Genomic DNA, 22,506 nt, shown 5'->3' on the forward strand with positions numbered 1-22,506 from the left:
AATATTTATTCCCTGATTATATAGAATTAATGTGATTATATTAGTTCAACTTAAAGGATTTTGGTGACTGAAAAAAGAAGCACCTTGCACTGTGTTGGCAGTGCCTACATGTACCAGGATGCATTAGGCATGAGGTTCTGACATACGCTAATGTTGCTGGGTATAACAGCTGTAGCCTATAACTATTACTTTTTTGTCCAAAAACAGAGTTTTAGGTGACAAAAACACTCATCTAGTTTTTCCTTAACACCAATTACATCACTGTGACATCACTGGATGAAGGAAGAACAACAGATTTTGCAGCAGAACTCAGCTTTCTCTGTCAAGATAGCACACATTGAATTTATTGCCTCATGAAAAGTGTGGAATTTTCCCTTTAAGATGACTGACTTGGCATATTTGCACCCGAGAATTTAATGAAAGAAAGAAAGAAGGAAAGAAAAAGGTTGTTCTGCCTTAAATAAATTTCAAATACATTCATGTTAGCATAGAAAGATATGTACATATGTGGCAGCCTAGCTGGTTATAAAACGGTTCTATGAGCCACATCATTAGACACAGACAGGCACCAGTTTGATATGACTTCCTCGTACAGATCCAGATGGGAAGAGCCTGTGAGGAGTGTTGAATTAGTCACACTGTGTGGGGGAAGTGCCATCAGAAACCTGTGATAATGATATAGTGTGTTACTCCTGCACCAAAAAGGACCTTCCCTGTATTGTTTTAAATGATTCTGGACCAGTGGCTCTTTAGAGCACTTTAGTTTTGGCAGGTGAGTCGCAACGACCGCTCCAAACTGAAGGACACTAGAGGACACATTGTCTTACAGCTTCTGTGGTTGGATCAAACACTTTGTTATGCTTAATGTGTATAAAAGTCAAAAATTCATGGAATTCTGCAAGAAAAGGAACTTGCTCATCTGACAGCATTGCAGGAGATAGTAGACTCATGCAAATTTTAGTTTGTTTTCCTGTGTATCTATGTATCAAATCATTTATATTATAAATACTGTAACTGCTTCAAACTCCACTGCTGTATCAGACAGCTGAAACTTGCAGTTAAGCTGCCCCCTGCTGGACACAGAATGTAAACTCCAACTATACAACACTTGATTTAATACAGCATTAATACTCTACATTTGATCCCAAATTCTTTTTTATACCATTCTTGCATTTATATTTAACATATTTACAGATCCAATTTCTCAATCATTTCATTTACACTGCTGTTATCTATTATAATAAGATGCAAATATCATATCCTGTATTTCTTTATTTTTTATTTTATTTTACAATGTAAAATATATAACAATAAAAATACAACAACAAAACAACAACAATACAAAAAAAAATGAAAAAAAAAATGTAACAAGATGAAAATGACATAAGATGAAAAAGATGTAACAATCAGAACAAATAATGTAAGAGTTGTAATAAGCAAAAAAAAGAAGACGTAACAAGAAGAAAAGCAATGCAAAACGTAACAAGACAAAAAATATATAACAAGACAAAAACAGCATAATATATTTATCAATAAAAAATAAATAAAGTAAAAAATGTAGACAAAAGAAAGGTGTTATCAGAACTCTGCAACACAGAGCTGATGAGGTACCAACCAGCACTCAAGCCCGAAAGAAAGACCATAAGCACCTGAGGGAAGCCTTCAAAACTTGTGGCTACACCAGCTGGGCCTTTGTGAAAACAGAAAGAAGACCAACACCGAGGGTGATGAGGAAAAGAAACCCAAGTGAAATAACAAAGTGGTCCTGTATGTGTCTGGGATATCTGAGAAACTCTGGAGGGTGTTCAACAAGCACCACATCCCAGTATATTTCAAACCCAGCAACACACCCAGACAGAAACTGGTACATTCAAAAGACTGTACACCACATACACAAAAAAGTCACCTGGTGTATGCTGTCCAGTGCAACGAGGACTGCAGTGACGGATACATCGGAGAAACCAAACAGCCACTGAAGAGACGCACGGCTCAACACAGGGGGACTAACTCCTCAGGCCTGGACTCAGCTGTCTGTTTACACCTTAAGGAGAAGGCAGACTCCTTTTGAGGACAGCGATGTCCACATTCTAGACGGGGAGGACAGATGGTTTGAGAGAGGAGTTAAGGAAGCCATCTATGTTAAAGCGGAGAAACGCGCTCTCAACAGAGGAGGAGGCCTGAGACATGACCTCTCTCCTGTTTACACTGAGTTACACTGAGTTTCTTGAGATTTGTGAAGGATGTAAACGAAGGGAGGCCCAACCAGAGAAGAGGTGAGGCTCCGTTAACTTTGCACAGAAACAACAGTAGAAATGTCCCTCGGAGAAGTTGGATCAGTACTTCTACTTTTTTTTTACACAAGCATCTGTACTTCTGCTTGAGCGCAGGATGTGTGAACTTTTGCCGCCTCCAGAGAACCACGTGGTGAGGGAGCGAGCGTGGATCCAGCTCAGTTTGACAAGAGACGCGACGTAACACAAACTCTGCTGGTTATGAAATGTGACCTTTAGTTTCATGACCTTTTTCATGGCATCAAAACAAGTCTCACCACAGTGAAGCTACACTGGGAGCAGACTGGCATGAATAATTCAATTTAATTAAAACAATAAAATTAACCCCTTTTGAGGAGGGTGGGCTTGAATTAGGCATTATTAAGGACTTGGATGCAAACAGACACATTAAGTTTGTTTTTTAGTTAAACCAACATGTGACACTGATCCAAGTCTCCTTCTGTTAGAATATCATGTACCAGGGACAGCAGACAGTAAATGGCACTGTCGCCAACAAACCTCGCTTTTATTATTTCTCAATTATGCTATTTATTTTGAAAGGTCCGTAACAACAGAGCGCTTGATGGAAGAACATTAAATCAGCCTCATGTTGTGAGCGATAAACTCTGACATAACTTCTTCAATATGACGACTGTTAATTTCAGCGTCATTCTGATTAAAATTGATACTGTGAAAATAGATCAGACCATGATCGCAAGAACTGGAAATGATATGAGATGGTCATTTTTGGCCATAGAAAGAAGGCATAATTTCTTTATTTTTTAATTATTATATTATTTTTTAAATTTTTTAATTATTATTATTAGCAGTATAGGGATAAAACAATGACACTGGCCAAAAATGATGGCACATAGTATCTGCAAAGGAGTAGAAATCAAATACTTCCATCAATAATAATAATTGGATAATTTAATTACAAACATGAAGAATATATGTGCAGATACTGGACACTGCAGCGCCGTGATGTGAAAAGGATTGTATATTTTGTATAATGAATAGTGTCAGATATATTGATAAAATGTATATTAGACAAAGGCAATCTGCAGTCACACATTACAGATGTCCTAATTATTATGTCATTTATTTAAGTAACAGATCACTCGTGAAAGAAAAAGCTTTTGCCCCTCTCTCCATCATTTGATTGTTAATTACATTCAGCTGATTGAACACAGTCAGGCTGAGTGCAGCCAGCCCTGCTCTGTCTAAACCTCACTCACACCACAGAGTTCCTGCAATCAAATTACGCCTCTGTCAAATGAAATACCAAAGGATATGAGAGAGGAATGTGTTGTGTATCAGTTTGGAAAGGGTTGCAAAGCCGTTTCTAAAGCTCAAAGGCCGCGCAGAAAATCTCAGAGCAGTGGTGGATCTCTGCAGGATTTCTCAGAGGGTGCAGAGGCAAGTCTGAGGAAGTGAAAGCCTGTGACGCTTCAGTGCAGGTCAGTGTCCATGACTCCACAATTACAGAGACACTGGGATAAAATGGGACTCAGGCCTGGGCAATAAAAAGTAGTGATATGTATCGTCAATAACAATAAGAAAATTCAATAAAATGTTCACTTAAATGCATTAAATGCAAATCGCCATGGAGGAACATAATGAACACGCCCTGGCTCATAAATGTCCTATCATATCCCTTGCTAATGGAGCGTGCTACAACTGACATGCAAACAGCCAATCGCCCAACAGGCGTGTTGTTCAGTTGCACCATTGACATACAGTATGATGCAAGAAAGGATGTCACTCAATGCTCCCAAAGGCTTTTGAGATTATGGTCTATGAACAAATGAGCAAAAAGCTTTTTCATTCACAGGCTCCGGTTATGCAAATAGGACCGGGGTCCATATTTGACAAACTGCAAGATAAAAAGACAAATTATTCACTTTTACTCCAGCTGCACTTAAATTTAAGAATTAAAGCTGTTTATAAAATTTATTAGATAAAAGGTTATAATGCGATAAAAGTAAAAATTATGACAAAAAAATGCAAATTATTAGATTAAAAAGTCATAATTATGAAAGAGAAAGATAAAAGAAAAAAAAAACTTTTACTCCAACTGCACTTAAATTTGAGAATAAAAGCTATTTATCAAATTTTGTATGAACTGAAACCACAAAAAAATAGTGTTACATTTGGTGAAGAGCACATTTTAACTTGTTTAGGACTCGAAACTCAAAGTTTAAGACTTGGCACTTGTTGGTTTGACTTTGGACTTGAGTGCAAAGACTTGGGACTTACTTGGGAATTGCAAAATGATGACTTGGTTCCACCTCTGTCTCTTATACTGAGATACATACTGTATTATACATATATATGTATAGATTGTGGTTAATTTTACATGTTAGTGGCCACTGGAGATAAAACATTTATTATTATTATTATTGTTGTTGAACAAAGTTTTCTTAAGTTTTGAAATAAACTTCAAAAAGTAAAGCAGACCTGTAATATTTATTTGAGATAATGTTTTATCCTTCTTTAGAAAAACTTGAATCTTTGAGTTTTAGAAACTCTAAGAAACATGTATATCACAATTTGGTCACAGTGAACTGTGAACCTGATTTGTCATTATTGTGGTGTCTGAAAATGTAACTTTTTAAATTGAAAATATTAAAGTTTTAACCAACATTCACTTTCACTTGAATAGATTTTCTCTGTAGGTTTTTAAATACACTTTCTTGGGGTTTCTAAAACTCAAAGATTTAACTTTATCTAAAGAAGAAAAGTAAATTATCTCAACTAAAGATTAGTAGTTGGTCAAACTTTTTCAAAACTTAGAAGTTTGAGTTGACCTCAAAACTCAAAAATCTATGGCATCTATGTTGTTTTGAAATATTGCGTTGTCTCAACTTTTTCATAGATGTATGACTATGATAAATGAAAATTAAAATGGAAAGAAATAGCTTTAATTCATTTCCATATGTTTTGCCGAAGTAGGGAGTTACTGGAGAAGGGCTAAAGAGCAGCATGCAGCTTCAGAGACACAGATTTCAGAACTAGAGTTGGGTTTTTTCATGAATATTACACTCCATTTCAATAAATCCCCCTACATCCTACACACTGGACCTTTAAAGTTTACTCTGAGACTTGGCTCTTACATGAGTAAGCTGCATGATAAATGTGTCTTACTGGTCTCACTCAGCAAAACACGTTTCCTACTCCTCATAAATTGCTTCATATATTTTTAAATATTTATTCAGTTCAATTTTAAAGACCAACCCTGGACTGACTTGGTAATATTAAAGGGAGTATGAATTCTTCTCCTTTACATTAAAGGCTTGAGGACATTATCCAGTCATCTGTCTGTGAGCTGAAGCTTATATGTGTCTGAGGTGTTTCTTCAGTTATTAGTGGGCTCAAATTACCCACAGTGAAATGAAAGACTGATATCAAATCATAGGCAGTTCTAGTGTTATTCATGAGCATTAGTAATATTCACTTCAATAAGAGCTCTTTGTTTAAAGACAAATCTGGCAGCACACACAGTGTAATTCATAAAGAATTTCTGGAAACCCTGAACCAATAATGAAAAATGGAAACAGACTGAAGCAGGTAGAGCTGCAGCTCCAATTTCCCGTGTATGGACACCGAGGCTTTAGGTGAGGAAATCCAAAAGTGGAGCTACGGCTAAATAAACGGAAATGAATGGAGCGTTTTGCACCAAAAATAAAATGTTAGAGGGAAAACAAAGGTGCATGCTCGTGTAAAATAATAATGGGATGGATTAAAAGATAGTGGGTTCACAAAATTACATGTATTTCAGTTGTGAATCTCTGGATTGTGCAAGAACTTCAGACAGGTCAGGTTTATTTTTTTAATACACAAAACACTGCTGGAGTTTCACAGGAAAATCTCCCAAATGATTTCAGTGAATGGTGACCAGATTTCAAATGTAAAAACAACCAAAAAAAGGAGAAAACTTATGAAGTCTCAAAAAGCCCCGACATGCTAAGTTCACTCTAAAGACATCATTCACACCATGTTTTTAGCCTAAACCTTCACTGTAGATCCTTCACTTGGTGCCACATTCACACGCTCACTGTCTGAACTGTGTGTGTGTGGTGTTGCGGTGTTCATGTCTGGGCTTTATAAAACTTGGAGGAATAGTATTCATCTATCAGTCCCTCACAACAATTCATGCATTCAACCACAACCCCTGTGAGTTTTTTGACCTGACAATTTTGTCCAAACCCCGCAGCTTTTCTGAAAATTTGATCAATTGTGGTTGCTTCCTGCGAGTTTCCACCAATCACTGTAGTCCCCCACACAAACATCATACATGTACGTCTCAATGAACCAACTCACTGTTTTGTTTTATTGTTCACAGTTTCTTTGCAATTATATATATTTTTTTAAATTTATGACGGGTACTGAAAAGAACACATTTGTCATTGTTACTGACATTTACCAACAATCTGGGTACTTTATATCATAATTTGTGCTGTGATGACTGAGTCTGAGCTCCAAAAAGTGTAGTTTCTCTGTGGAATACCCTCCAGATGTACTTGTTCATCTGGAAAAAATAAAGGATTATTTGTTTGTTTTTGTAATCCTGAAGTAAAGTTACTGAGAACACTCAGAACGGACTGGCAAAAAAAAAAATTAAACTTTCTTTTGCAATTTTGCCTAAAAACATTGCAACATGCACTGCATTTTATTTAAGAAAAGCTGCTGTGAAATCAGGCATTTTGGGCTGCAACAAACCCAAAAAACAGTCCACAGAATCCTGGAGTGACTGATCTATTGTAGTAGCAATAATCGTTTGTTGTACTTGTAGAAATGGTAGTAGTAATCTGTGTGGTAGTAATGCCAGTGGTAGTGTTGTATATTTAAACTAATTACTGTGTTTTGCCTCTGGAAGAGCATTTTCATTGCAGTGTTATTTTTTTTTTTTTTGGCCACAGCAGACACTTGGCTATACTGTGTATCTATATAAAGTTAATTGTCCCATCTGCTGAGGTTTAGTGTCATAAATGTCTCACAGGGCCCAAACACATCTATAGCAGGCAGCTCCCTCTGCTCACTTTTAGTGCTGATATAAAAGATTTGATTAGATGTTGATGCCCTCGGACAGATGGTGTGTGTGTTTTTAAGTGCGGCTCAATCAGCCTGATCTGACCCTGATCACGCTTGATGGGTTGAATGTGTTTCTCCCCGATGGAATTTTATTCTTTATCATTAAGAATATAACCTCAGTGCACCGGTGCAGGCGCTGCATGTGTCATTTGTAAGTTTCACCGCCTTTCTGCTTTTTCTCTGACATTTGAGCAGTGAATCTTTTTCTTTTATGTCATAATGGCTTCACCCAGATCTTCAGCTCCATCTTACGTTTGAGCGTTCGGTGTGTACAACGCTGCAGAGTTGCAGCAACAGGAAGTGTGGCATCTGACCACATTAGCATGGCTTCCTTCCATCTGCTGGGCCACTCTCAATTGGACTCTGAATTACTGGTGGCATCTGTACATTTATAAATCGGTAAACTGGGACCATCTGTAAATCTGTCAACATTTGGACTGCCATCTTAGTGGATTTATTTCCACCGTAAAGAAAAACTGCTTAATTAATATGGGCGGGAATCACCAGAGGCCCCCGATACGATATAATCACAATACTTGAACGTGCATTTCTGCATTTCAGTGTCTAAAAATGACTAGAACTGTTATATTTTGTGGAATTGTGCACTTGCTTTATCCCAAACATTCAACCATGCTTGAACCCAGAGTGACAGAGTGAGGAAGGAAGTTGTCGAATGTTACTAAAGTCAGCATGAAGAAAACCAGATAATGAACCTGTGCAAATCAGGTTCAGTATCTGGACATCTTGACCACGGACCATCTTGGACATAGACTTGAATATCTAGCTAGGAAATTTTTGGACGTCTGTGAAGGTGCAGGAAATTGTCACGTGATTAAAGAAATATTTTTTATTTGTGATTAAACAAATACATTTTAATTATTTCATAGCTGATTGGCAACATAGAGTTGTTATTGGATAGAGAGTGTGAGTTTTATCTGCTAAATTAGGGCTCACATTTCTGTGGGCAACACTGGACATTCAGGAGACATCATTAAAACTTAAATTCCGGTTCCTCAGGGGACGTCTTTTCAAGGTTGTAACAAGATGTTCAAAAGACGTCTTTTGGATGCACCTTTGCTCAGCGGGGAGTCGCATTAGATAGATTTTCAGGCAGCGATGGTTGTGAATGACAATGAAGGCAGCTCCCATGATCCCACACTACTTCATGATGTCATCAAACTGTCTTTGGTTGTTGTTTAATGTTAAAGCCCCTAACAGCAGAAATTACATATTGTGCTTTTAAGTCCTGATACGATACTACAATTTTAAACTTTGTCATGAGTATTGTTATATTACCTTTTTTAAACTGTATATTGTTTCCAATGGAAAACTTTTGAGTTTAGTTTTATCTAATAATTATTTTAGTCTGTTCATCTCACTTCAATCATTTTTACTGAAGCAAAATGGGATCATTAGTAGACAGACTGACCAACCAATCCTGTTGATTGTGATCTCTGCTGATCTTGAGAAAAAAACTGAAAAAGAAATTGATCTCGTTAGTTTAGAACCAAAAATGTAATTTTTATTTGCACTATTAATAATTCATATAGTAAAAGATTGATATTACCATGCAAATGGTCATATTTTGCTGGGGTTTTTTTTCCCTACCAGCTGTATTTTTTTAAATTAGGGGAGGTCAACACATTTTAGTAAACCTTCAGTGAAAAATATATTCAAAATAAGGTTGTTGAAAGTATCAATACGTTTAAAATGATCTATGTTCATTATAGCATGGACAGTGCTGAACATATTTAAAAAAAAATCATTCCAGATCTCACTTCTGTCTTTATTGCAGCAAAACCAGCATTCAGTGACTTTTTCTTTACCAGCACTGTGTGCATATTGTAAATTTAAAAAATAAAAAATATCCTATTGTGTGTGCCGAGTGACTAACAATAGTATCGAGTATCATTGTAAAGCAACGTAAATAATTACAAAGTCCTTCAAATTAAAGCACAGATGACAAAGGCGATCAGCGTCGGACATTTTTAATTAAAGTTTGTGAAAGTCATACAGAAGAGAACTACAGAGAGCAGAGCTACATTGAAGGAACAGCTCTGAATTTGCAGACACAACTACAACAACTAGCAGTGCAATAATCATTATTTTAAAAACGGTAAAGCAGCACTGAACATTCTGCAGGTGAAAGTATGATCGACGCTATGAATACAATGTACAAAAATAATTACTGACATCAAACTGTACATTAATGAATACACATCCACTGAGTGAGAGTGAATTTATCTGTGCACCCTTTGGTGTGACGTCGCTGAGCTCTTTCTTGTACATAGCACCAATGTTCCTGCTGGGATGTCTGGAGGCGAGTCAGTGGGCTTTGTGACCTGAGAAAAATCCGACAGCTCTCTTCTCTCAGCAAGGTGCCTTTAAGTAAGGCACTCGACCCTCGACTTTGCACCAGCAGACTGGTCACACTGGGAGTCTCTGCACTGTATGAATGCGGCACAGTGATGCTAAAAAAGCTCAGTCTCCTCTCCTCGGATAAATTAAGGATAAAAATCTTTACAGTACTCTGATATCTCTCCAATATCCACTTCTTAGTAAAGTCACAAGTATTCAAGTACCTGAGAGCATCGTCACATTATCCTTCAGTTGTCGCTAACAGAGCTAAAGGGTTCGGTGTTTAACCATTAAGCACTATGGTTGCAGACGCTCAGTGAAAACATACACAGCACCAGTAACATCTGTCCTTCTGAAGAACGGTTCCTTGAGATACTCGGCTGGCTGTAAACATTTAAGGCTTTAGTGATTTTTTCTCCTCACAGTGATGTCTGAAATGAGCCAAGAGAAGATTGTCTGCTACCATCAACGTGAACTAGTGATCAGCAGCTAATAGATTTCCTATTATACCTTGATAATGTAACAACACCTAAGGGGAAACTAAAGACAGTTGCTTCAATATTATACATACATTTGTCAAATTCTTAGTGCTCAAAAAAAAAAAAAAAAAAGTTAATGTTCCATTACAGTCCCTGTAATCAACATATATTATCTAAAATATAAATAGAGATTGGGCTATGGTACATAAGTGTTGGGGGATTAGGTAGCTTTATCAAGTCTGGGAGGGAAAATTAAGGCTGGAATACAAAATACAGTCAGTGGCCGACTCCCACCACAGGGGGGCACTGTCACATTGGCAATACTGCTTCACTCATTCACTCTGAAATCTTGTGTCCTATAACTTGAACCATGAGGCACATTTGAACTGTTAATGTAACGACCAATAAGAGAGTTTCATTTCAAAATGAGATGCATACCATTTGGTAAAAAAAAAAAAAAAAAAAAAAGACAAAAAGAGTTAAACAAGTCTTTGCTGAAAATTATATTCTTTCATTTTGGAAGGAAACTCTTGATTTATTAATTTTAAAAAAAACTAACAAAGCACCAATATTCTTCACTTTTAGGTTCAACACCTGAGTGTTAAAAGAGCCAGCTATTCCTGTGTGTAACTGGTCGGAGGGTGGCCCACGTCAAGCCTCCTCTGCGCCGAGCCTCTTTTTCGGGCAGCTGGCACAGCGCTGACTACACTTCCCAGCGTGCCTGGGGTCTGGAAGAAAGCCTTAGAAGCAGTTGGCGTGGTTTCCTTTGGAGTATGTGGAGTCTGTGAAGGTAAAGAGAGTGACGTAAGAAGGGAGAACATTTACATCATGTACTTTAAAGATTAAGGAGAGCATCTTCAAAAGTTTCTTTGGAGGTGCATTCAAGGACTCAAGGTGTGAACTGGGTTTCTTGTAAATTAGGGCTGCAGCTGATGATTATTTACATCACTGATTAATCTGCAGATTATTTTCATGACAGATTGATTACTCCTTTAATCAGAAAATGTCAGACAAATTGTGAAAGAAGCTGAAACCAGCAAATGTTTTGACATCTTTGCTTGAAAAATTACTGAAACCATTAATCATCAAAATAGTTGGCAACATTCTTTATTAATCGACTAATCGATTAATTGTTGCAGCTCTACTTTGCAAAAAAAAAAAAAAAAGTATTAACTCTCTTTAACAGCAGCTAAAATCACTAAAATCATATATTTTGTCACTTTAATCATAACCACTTGCCAGTACTATTTTCTTCATCTTTTCTGAATCATTTAGTCAAAAGCATGATAAGGATGTAGAACTCTACTAATAGGCAAAAACAATTATTTACCAATTAAATATTTGTTCCAGCTCTGCCAGGATCTAGTGTGCAGTTTTAAAAAAATATAATTTGTGGAAAAAATAAATAAATAAGAGGAAACAATAGTTCAGTGTCAATCTAGTTTACTACATTGTGCTATGATGACAAGTTGCTCATGCTATCCAGAAAGTGACTTGGCACAGTAACATGATGATGGGACCATCTTTGATTATTGATTGGACACTTTTTGTCTGAACTTGTTAGGTTATACGCCAAATAACTGTACTGCAGCCAATCTGACTGGTTGATTTAGTTACAAAGTGTTCTAGTGTTGACTTTACACTCTAACTTGAGAGAGAACTTGTGGGACCTTTTCATGATTTATGCCTCAGTACAGCGCAGTCATTGACTCATCACGTTGTCTGTGATGCTGCATTCATTTTCCAGCCAGCTCCTCAGCAGGTTGTCTAAATGTGTCTCTGTTTGAGGAGACTGTGCCGGGCCTTGAAGACAAAACCATTAATCCCTATTTAACAATTTGGAGATTAATCAGCTTGAACCGCTGAGACACACAGAAAGTGTCTTAATGAGTAAACGAGAGGAAATCTTCCACAAAACAGATGCTGCACTTTCTCTCATGTCCAGCTGTGTTGTGGCATTTCGCCTGATAGCAGAAAGGTCACACATCGTTATGAAGGCAAATTATGTCCAAGTTAATACATTTTAGAGCAGAGATCTGTGAGTGTGTGTAGATGGCTTGTCTTACCAGTGGTTCTGGTGTGTTGATGCTGATGGTCTGATGTGGTCCAGAGGGAGAGTGTGGCGTGCCTGCCGCCGACCCATACAGCCTGCTCTGTTCCGGAGTGGACGGCGATGGGACAGGTGACCTGCTGATCTCGGATGCTGTTGCCAGGCCGTAAGGCGCCGCCCCGACCATAAAGTGGGCAGGTGACATGACAGGCAGGCTGAAGCTCAGCTTGTTGTGGGCGTCAGAGCCCTGCTGTGGTAGACCGCCGGCCACCAGGGGGTAGTGGGAGAGGGCTGTAGAGGGGAGCAGGACGTAGGGCAGCGCCAGGGTGGGAACACTGCTGGGGGGAAGTGCTAGACCAGCTGGGGACTGGCCGGCAGAGAGGAGGAAGTTGAGGCTGTTCAAACCTGGAGAAGTAAGATCAATAGAAATATTTTAAAACGTTTTCTTCAGCGTGAGAAATGGAGATCCATCTTTCAAGTCGTGGCGCACAACTCAATCACACCAGACAAACCTAGTGGCTGTAGAGGCAGGTAGCAACATGGATTCAGCTCACTTCAGGCTGGAGTTGACATTGTGTGTTGTGACGCAAAAGACACTTTGAAACCTCATTTTAACGGCCAGAGCATCTGGACTGAGACGCTGTGGAAAACCAATTGCGACTGCATTTCAAACCATCTCCAAATGTAGCTGGGATCTAATTTGCAAAAATCATGTGGTCTGTTCTACCAAAAAGCTCATCACTTTATGTTTGAGGTCATTGTCATTGCTTTGTTCTCATCTAAATGCATTTTAAGTGACTATTTACTTTAATCAATCATTTTTTAATCTTTACCTATTCCATCCTGTTTGACAAATTAGTTTTCTACTTTATTGCGATAGTTGATGAGTATTTTTTGAACTTTTGGATATGTGTTTTCCATACTTAAAATCTTGATAATATCTGAAATATTCCATATTTTGAGGAAAGAAATCTTATAAATCCCCTGAGAATGTTGCCTTCAGTAGGAAATGTGAGTCTTATTTAACACTTGGTTGAATTAAACTTACATTCCCTGCTGAATCCATTAGAGGCTTCCATCATTTGACAAACGCAGAAACAAACACTGTTATCCATTTATGCCCAAACATCAGATTCTGCAGATTATTCGGTTCTACATACAGCATTATGCCAGATCAAGGTCTGCCTGCGGACCATACCTCGTGTTATGAATACAAAACGTAACATTTTCTGTTTTGAAATGAACTTTGATAGCTCCGGACCTCTGACCTTGAATAAAAATCAGACGTGGACCTTGGAGTCGACACCACTGCTAAATGCGATTGCGCAAAAACATACTTCTTGAGCGGAGCTAACAGCTCAGATATCCTTGCGTAAGCTGTGTATCTACCTGCGTTGTTGGGCACGTAGAGGTAGTGTGATGGCTGGGTGGGCTCAGTGCTGCTGCTGCCACCCAGACTCTCGTCCTGCTCTCTGGAGAGGCCTGCCGCTGGGCGACTGGGGGACGCCCTGCTGCTGGTAGCCGTTTGTGCTGCTTCCCTGTGAGCTTCAGATCTCATCTGGAGGGTAAAAAAACAAACACTGGGAATAAATAAATTAACCCGGCCCTTGTGACATTTATTGTGGAAGGACACTTTCTCAGAAGAGATGAACCCCTACAATCCATTTTGAAAGAACACTTTATATCATAATGTGCAACAATTTATGGCTCGGGACTAAAACCGCCGCAGTGATTAACAGTGGAGTTAACTTCTGCCAAGTAATTTTCTCCTCTCTTAATCTACCTTTCTAAAATCTTAGCATGAAAAATGGGACTTCTTTCAATTACCGGGATTGTGTGTGGCCTGACTAATCGCTCGGGTTTTTCCACTCATTAAATATCCTATACATCTCTAACATGATAAGTCTTTAATTACACCAAGGATGAGTTATCCTCATCAGCCAGTGTGTAGTGTTTCAGGTTTTGCAGAATGACTAACAGGATCTTGTGATTGTGGAGCAAAACCGCACAAAAAAAAGACATAATCATATTACTGCACTGAAGAAAAATAATTATGTTGTTGCCAGTCAATCTTAAAGAAAATGACACTAATCACATTTATTTTAAACAAAAACACCTCCTCACTTTGTCACATTCCTCTGACCCAGATGTTCCCTTCTTTTTCACCACTGTCTCCTCCTCTTCACTTCCTTCCCTCCTTCTCTTCCTCCCCTCCTCAGACTCTGCAGTCCTGGGCGATCTCTGACCTTCAGCCGCTTTCTCTGGTTTTTCCTGCGCCCTGTACAGCATGACCACCGAGGGCTGCGACAGGCTGGGCAGGTAGGCCAAGCAGTGGGGAGAGGGGGAGGGCGTGAAGAGGTGCTCTGGGTGGTGGGAGGTTGCCAGCAGGGTGGGATGGGTGGAGGACGGAGGCAGCGGACTGCTGCTCTGGTGGGTGGGGGTTTGCGGTGCTGCGCTGGGACGGTTACTGCAGGGAAACCAGAAAGTAGCAAGAAGTTAGTTTTGTTTATTTCTTCATTAATTTTTTTTTTTACTTCAAACTCAAATTCACATGTAAATAAATAAAATCAAAGCATGTTATATCAATCAAAAATGTGCCCTTAGATTAATCATTATTAATCATTCATCCTTTAAAGCTTTAATTCTGTGCTTGAACCTGATTTAGCCCTGCAGGTTTCAGCCAATAGCTGTGTTACTTTTTTCTGTTGGTTGAATCGGGTCATTTTAGTCATTTTTAGTCTGGGCTTGGGTCACGATTAACTATTAATCAACAATTGATTAATTGATTGTTGAAAATTGAACAGTTTCCAAAGACTTTCAACACTGAGTGAACTCACTGAACTGGCAACGCAATATGGTTCATGAACCCCTGGAAAAGTTCTTCCTGTGGTAGAAAAGGGGCTCTGATCTTTCTCACTGTAATGTACTGCTGACTTCTAATTGGCCACCCCTCCCCCTGGCTATGAACCTCCGACTCCTATCCCGTGGGCTGCCGCTGCCTCCGGTGCGTTTTTTTACCCAGCATCATGTCTAAAATATCTCCTTTCAACACACTCTCCTACGTCCCATTATCTCTTTTCCTCCAAAAACACTTAACAGCCACAGTCCTGAGGCAGCTGTGGTTTGGCCAACAAGCATAGAAATAACATGAACTACTGTGGACTGTATCCATGGAGCCAACACATACATTCATAAGAGACAAAAACTATTCATATCCAAAGCAGCCTGCTCATGTTACATGTAGCCTAAAGCTAAACACATGTGCCAATGCAAATACTGGCAGCGAGTGTGAAATATTATGTATGAGACTGAGATTAAAAACCTTGTCAGGGAGTGGGAAGTCTTGGCATCTTATAATATAATTTTGTACATTACATAATATTGTTAGTAGCTTTTGATGCCATTTTATATTTGGATGTAACTGTGTAGCTTCAGTTAATCTTTAAAAGAAGAGTTTCTCTTTTAATTGATCTACATTCTAGTCTAATCTAGCTAGTGGACTGTTCACCCTTGTTACATGCTGCTGATACTGATTCTCTATAATAATACTGATCGACTGTTCTGGCAAGGGTTTGTAAAAACAGCCTCTGTGTGTAATAAATAGTCTGGCGGTAAATCTGTGGAGGACGACTGCAGATAAATCTAAACCAAGAAAGTGCAGAGGTGATAACAGACAGGTTAAGTATCTGTGTGTGTTAGTATTAACTTACTCAGTGCTGTTTCCAAACTGCAGTCGACACACTGCACTGTTGCTTGGAGTCCTTCTGGAATAATCCAGGGGCTGGTTTGGCAGACCTGCGGCGTGAGGAAAGAAAACAATCGATCAAACAAGAATATAAAAACGTTCTGCTGTGGTAAACTGCTCTGTTTGATGAAACAGTGGCAGAATTCAAAAAAATACGAAGGGTCCCTTACCAGCAAGTTCTCTTCGTGGACTGCTGGGCGCAGAGCTGACCTGCCGCTGGACGGCCACAGAGGTCGGCGTGATGTTGAACGAGGCGTGGCGTGCCATCTTGGCTTTTCTGAGCTCATGCTCTGCCATTGGCTGTGCGGCCGCAAGTGGATTGACAGCCGCGATGTTCACAGTATTTCCTACAGATGATAGTAAGATGGATGAGGACAGAGTTAGTGCGCCAGCAATAAACAATAATGACAAATACAGTTACTGGCAGTAAATCTGTCATTTGGTAGACGCTTTTACACCATACAGGTGACAGTGATGCATCTTTGATAGCTGGGGTTCAGCAGTATGGACGCTCATTTCTACCAAAGTTATTATGTCAAAATAATTAGAGGTTTTCAAAATAATGGCCTTGCATCTCAAAACACTGACAAGTTTTCTAAATAATTGCTTGGTATCTTAAAATAATGTGAAATGTTCTCAAAACAATGGCTTTTTATCTTAAAATAATGACTCAGTATCTCAAAATAAGGAGAAATGTTTTCAAAATAATGGCTCTGTATCTCAAAATAATGAAAAAGGTTTTCAAAATAATAGTGTAGTATATCAAAATAACTCAGGATCTCAAAATAATGAGAAAGGTTTTCAGAATAATGGCTTAGCATCTCAAAATAATGATACTAATGATACTAAGTTGTTATTTTGAGAAAGTTTCTCATCATTTTGACTTCCGGGATCTTTTTTTTCTCCTCATTGGATGAAACTGACTATCATACAGGAGTGTCTTCACAGTTTGAGAGTTACTTTACTGTAGCTCATCTTTAACTCTTACCAGCATTTCCAGAGTTGTTGAATTCAACAGGGCCGAGCCACTTGAAGGCCGGCTTCCTGCCTCTCTCCTCACGGACGTGGACCTTCTTGATGAGGCCCAGGCTGGTCAGCACATTCGCAATGTCGTACAGTCTCCGCACCTTAGCTGCAGATACAGGGATGATGTTTAGTTTCGATATAATAGAAGAAACAGAAAAAAGAAGTCCTCTGATACAAATCCTGTCTTACTTTTATACTTGCTGTGGCTCGATGAGTCTTGACTTTCCTCGATGAGGATCTTTGCCGCTGCGTCCAGAGTGACAGCCTGAGTTTTGGACACCAGAAACAGCATGACGAACTTCTGGCTCATGATTCGCAGAGATTTGTCTTTCCTGTTGCCACCAGCTGCACATAACAGAGAAATTTAAAGCATGTCAGACTCAGTAAACAGAACTGAAAAATATTACATTAGTTATCAAAAGGAGAAAACATAGAATAGCCTAAATGTGTATTATTTGGTTAAAGAGATAATTCAGAGATAAAGTATTGGAGAGTTTTGCTGTTTTTCCTTTTTTCCCCACAGTTGTTGTGTGTGTACAGAATCAAACAACATAATCATGGTCCCACAGACGTCCACTCCTCCTGGTTAGATGACTATAAAGAGCTTAGGCAAATAAGGCATCATCAAGAATCAAAATGATGGAGGTTCAAGCTCAACCACTACTACAGGGGAAAACAAAACCCTTAAATTCAGAGAATAAACACATCAAATCTGCACTCCAAAATTCTCTAAAACCACACTTGCAGTAACGGTAACCATCAACACTCATTCAGGATCATAGTGTATTAAAATTCTCATAGTTGTAATACAGTATCATCATTTTATAGTGCATTATAATCACTTGTATAATGTATTATAATGTGAATAAGTTACTCCAAGTGATCATATGGTCTCACAGACGTCACAGAAGGAAAGGGGCACGCTTTGAAGCCTTTTAGCTATAATTACAAGGTGCTGCGAGCACTTTACAATGTATGTTTATAATGCATTTAAGACATGAGTGTCACAGAGAGTATTACCGAAAAGTTTCCAGCTTGTTAAAGAGAAAAGAACTCTGACTATAAAGATGAGATTATGAAGGCATAAATGTGCAGCTGATGTCTTTACGACACCCTTTCAGCTGTAGGTGTTTGCTGTCATCATGACATTGTGACTTGATGTGTCCTGTCATGTCGCCTGAGGTTATCACATTCATGCAGCCATAACAATAGCAGCACACATTAACTACTTAATGGACATCCAAACCTGTCACCGAGCTGCACCTTTGTAAACAACCTCTTTGTCATGATTGCTATTATTATCCAGCCAAACTGACAAGTCGACACACACACACACACACACCCTCCTCATGAATAGCATGTGTGAGGAGGTAGGGATCTCTATGGAAACCAAGCTTGTATCCGCTCCTGTGGGTGTTTTAATTTGGTGGCAGCTGCTCCAGAGATGGAGCCAACAGTTAAGTTTTTACATGTGCGACATTAAACTGATGATCTTCCCCTGCAAGTGCAACAATAACCTCCAGCTCCTTTATCGCCGCCAGCAGAGCAGCCAGTGGAGAAGACATGCAAAGGTGCTTCAACTCTCAGTTCATTACCGCTTCCGGCATCTCCCTCCGCTCCGTCATCCTCGCGGCCCGGTCCAGCCTCCCTGGCCTCTGCAGCCAGCTCCATCTGGAGGTGGTAGCCCTGCTGCCGGCCCCTCTTCTGCAGCTCCTCCAGCGTGGCCTCCAGCCGCTGACGGCCGTACCAGGTGTAGCTGTTCTTGGCTATCCGTCCCACGATCATGAGAGACTCCAGCACGTTGACGATGTCGTAGATCCGCCGCCGCTCCACCCCTGCCAATTTCAGAATAGGAAAAATTAATGCTCACATTTGAATAAAACCGCATCAAATGACCAGTGTTTTAATTTAAAGGAATCAAGGTCAAAACACTGAAGTGTCCTGCTCCAAATTGTAGCTCATACACTGTTTGTATGGAAAAAGAGGTCTCCATAGCAACCGCCCCTAAGTCCAATAGCGTAAAAGCTTTATAATGCTCATGAAACAGACACTAACAGCTTCCATTTCTGTCTCCCTCCCATGAGGTGCTGACACTAACAGCACAGGCAGTGGCTGCTGGGACAGCTCTCATCACTCGCTCTTACCGAGGCTGGTCGCCACCTCGTCCAGTGAGATCCAGATGGGGCTGTGTGGCGGTGGGTAATCAGGGTAGAGGGCCAGAAACTTCTGGCACAGCAGGCCCAGACTCTTCTGCTTCCTGCTCGGCTTTTTGTCAGCGTCGTCCTCTTCTTCAGCTGCTTCAAACTGGATGGAAAGACAAAGCCATTAGGGCTGCAAATAATGACTACTCTCATTATCGATTAATCTTTTGATTATTTTCTTGAGTAATCGAATAGTTGTATGGACAAAGTAAAGCCCAATTTACGCCCTCAAATGTTTTCTTTTGTCCACAATCCAATTATTATTATTAGTTTACTGTCATAAAGGAGTAAAGAAACCAGAAAATGTTTAAAATGACTCAAAATGATCATCAAAAGAGATGGCAATTAATTTAATAGTCAATAAATAATTGATTAATCACAGCAGCTCTAAAACTCATAAATAGTTAAACAACCAGCATCTATCAGTCCTGTGTTTTAGAATTTTACACAGGCTGAGGGGACTCTGGTGCTGCCTCTCTAGCATACACAATAACACATATGTCAGTTCAGAGCCTTGGAGGCTTAAATTGCTTCTCTGTAACATGTCTTCAAGGGCAAATATTTTAGAAAAGAATCAAATCCTGCAATCCCTACAAAGATATTATCCAATAAGGCTGGAAAAACCTTTACATGTTGGATTTAGCAAATAATCGTATCGCAAAAGCTCAGGGCGACTGAGGCTCCAGCTTCCATTTCATATAGAATATGGCTTCATCCGTTGAGCATGACTGAGTGAAATTATTGGTGCTTCTAAAAACTCACTATCTTGGGAGTTCAGCTGCTAATGTGAGTGAGAAGGAAAAGTGTTTACTCCCTGGACTTTTAAGATTGTGGAAATTATGGATTCCCTTGAGAGCGTTTCCCTAACTTAAATAATAAACAAGAGCTGCAATCTAACTGATTTTTTCCCAGTGTACTTAGCTTTTAACCTGTTTGAAGGGGTGTTAACACATACCTGACAAGAGTCTTCCACCTCTGTGTCCTCCACCACAGCATCTGGACTCGCTGGCTTCTCCTTCTCGTTCTCTATGGGTCTAAAGAGCACCTTTTTCATCTCTCTGTCCCGGATGTCCGGGCTGGCGGCGCTGATCAGCATCTTCAGGTTGGCCGTGGGCGTCCAGGGCTCGACCAGTGTTGTGTGTTTAATGGGAGTGATGTGGGTCAGGTCGGGGGTGGCGCCTTTTCTGCCCATCAGCAAAACAGGGAGGGCGGACTCAGCAGATTTCAGTGGCGTGGATCTTCTCCTCTCTGTGCAGATGTTTTCCTGGGATGGAGACAGTTTTTGTTAAAGGTAAAATATGCAGGATTTCCCAAAGAACTGTGCATAGACTTGTACAAAAATAATCCCTCTCATCATTGTCTCATTATTTTGCCTTTTTTGGGGGGGCTCAGGGCACTTCATCATCCTGGGAATGAGACTTTGAGCAAATCCTGACAAATCCTATTTATTCTGCCTTTGTGGTTTCAAACATTTGCTTATACTGGGTGAATATCATGGACTCAAAACTGACAACTTTGGAGCAAAATGTGACTCGGGGTTTGTACAGCTTTTTAAAAGTAAAAAAACAAGCACTTTTCAAGCTTTTTCAAGGTATCTAAACCAAAAATTTCCAGACTCTCAGGGCCTTTATCATAAAGGCAATTGCAAATTCCTTAATATCCACAGCAACCATTGTATACTGACACTTTGTTTATTTTACCAGCTGATCAAACTAACTTTTTGACTTTGTTTTGATCAGGACTATTTAATGCTTGCTCATTTCCAGAATAAGAGATTAACAGAGGACATATCAAGCAATAAAAGACAAATATGATGAGAGGATTCTTTCATTTCAAAAAGATTTTTGGCTTACAAAATACTCAAGTATTTTTCAGATGTATATCAAATCAAATTCAAGCACATTCCCAACCTTGAAAACACGCCATCTAAAATTTTCCAAACTTTAAAGACTTTGCACAAACTGTGGACATTATTTAACACCATCACTCTCTGTTGAAATCTTTCATTTTAAAGATGCTGCTGTTTAAACCTTGATCTCCATCACATGGTTTTATTTAAGAGATCAAATGTTGACACTAGGACAGAGATCTGAGACATGCTGGTGAATTTGGGTGTGGTATTTAAATAAGAAATCAGCTACTTCCAAGCAAATCCACTGATTTGTATACACTCACAGGCCTTTTCTTTTGACATTCTCCCCAAAACACAAACTACTTTCCCACTTTCTCTCATGGAAATCTTGCTGTTTAAATTCAAAAACCACCTTAGCTCAAATCTTATAACTGTATCACACTCTTATGATGACACCACATAGCTCTAAACATCTGTCTGTGATTAGTCTGATTCTGCAGACATCCTTTACTCACAACATATCAAACCTGCCACACCTAAGATCAAGACCACCTTACCTTTTGTTCACTTTGTCCCCCATCCTCCTCCTCCTCCTCCTCGGGATCCACCCTCAAACTTTTCCTTGGACTTGTGAGGTCTTTCAGTGCCAGACATTGAACTTCCATCTGGGAAAACTGCGATCCAAAAGAAGCAAAAATGTGCACATATAATCAGAAAGAGATCAATGACTAATATCTCAGCGGGGTGATCGGTGAAGTTGAGGAAAGTTCAGGCAGCACAGGAAAAACTCAGACTAGTGGTCAGCTGAATTTGGCGCAAAGAACATCAGCTAAGTTAATTAGCTCTTAGCAAGCGAACGGCTATAACTTCACCAAGTTTCCATACGTACAGTTTGATTTATTAGCGTAAACCTGCTGAAGTGCAGCTCATGAAGCATATTGAGGGCTGGATGTATTATTACATGACGTTAATTAATTACGTTAATTCTACGTAGCAGCATAGGATATAACGTTATAACTCAGTAAAGGACCAAGTTACTCAAAATAGTCCACCTATTTAGGTGTAGCAGAGCATCTTAAATGTAATGACAATATATTAGTGTGATTTATTGAGTCATAAAGGCTAATTTAGTAATAATTAGCCACTTAGCTAACATTACTAGCTCAGCTGTTAAGCATACCATAACTCAGCGAGTTGGAAACCGCTGGAGGGAAAACATCATTCCTCACCTTGTTCAGTGTTTGAATGAATGAATGAATGAAATATCCCAATGTGGCTCAGAGTCCGGGTTTACAGACGTGTCAGCGCGGAGTTTCTTCACACTGACATAGCAGCTAATTTCCCTCTTTTAAAATAAGCGGGCAGTCCTCCTCCAGTCCTCTCTGTACTCCTGTCCTGTTAGCAGTTAGTTCAGCACTGTCCCGACGACAC

General features: G+C 39.4%; 1 protein-coding gene across 1 annotated transcript; it reads right to left on the bottom strand.

Moving 5' to 3' along the window:
• Positions 1 to 9,336: 9,336 nt before the first annotated feature.
• On the bottom strand, positions 9,337 to 22,504 carry e2f7 (E2F transcription factor 7). The gene is made up of 13 exons (XM_084711257.1): positions 22,305 to 22,504; positions 21,633 to 21,749; positions 20,179 to 20,487; positions 19,167 to 19,326; positions 18,618 to 18,857; positions 17,212 to 17,367; positions 16,985 to 17,128; positions 16,167 to 16,343; positions 15,962 to 16,046; positions 14,376 to 14,718; positions 13,641 to 13,809; positions 12,268 to 12,656; positions 9,337 to 10,983 (listed from the first exon to the last, which is right to left on the bottom strand). The coding sequence occupies exons 2-13, from the start codon at positions 21,738 to 21,740 to the stop codon at positions 10,816 to 10,818; spliced, it is 2,448 nt and encodes an 815-aa protein (XP_084567383.1). The 5' UTR covers positions 21,741 to 21,749; positions 22,305 to 22,504; the 3' UTR covers positions 9,337 to 10,815.
• Between the last annotated feature and the right edge of the window lie 2 nt (positions 22,505 to 22,506).

This window comes from Lutjanus erythropterus, chromosome 22, assembly GCF_056507025.1.
Source record: "Lutjanus erythropterus isolate fLutEry1 chromosome 22, fLutEry1.hap2, whole genome shotgun sequence".
In the NCBI taxonomy this organism is placed as follows: domain Eukaryota; kingdom Metazoa; phylum Chordata; class Actinopteri; order Lutjaniformes; family Lutjanidae; genus Lutjanus; species Lutjanus erythropterus.

Excerpts from the sequence above, each read along its gene's own strand:
- e2f7 (XM_084711257.1), bottom strand. The coding sequence starts at position 21,740 with ATGGAAGTTCAATGTCTGGCACTGAAAGACCTCACAAGTCCAAGGAAA. Across the intron at positions 20,488-21,632 it reads GGGGACAAAGTGAACAAAAG|GAAAACATCTGCACAGAGAG; the intron begins GTAAGGTGGTCT and ends TCTCCATCCCAG. Across the intron at positions 19,327-20,178 it reads AGGTGGAAGACTCTTGTCAG|TTTGAAGCAGCTGAAGAAGA; the intron begins GTATGTGTTAAC and ends CTTTCCATCCAG.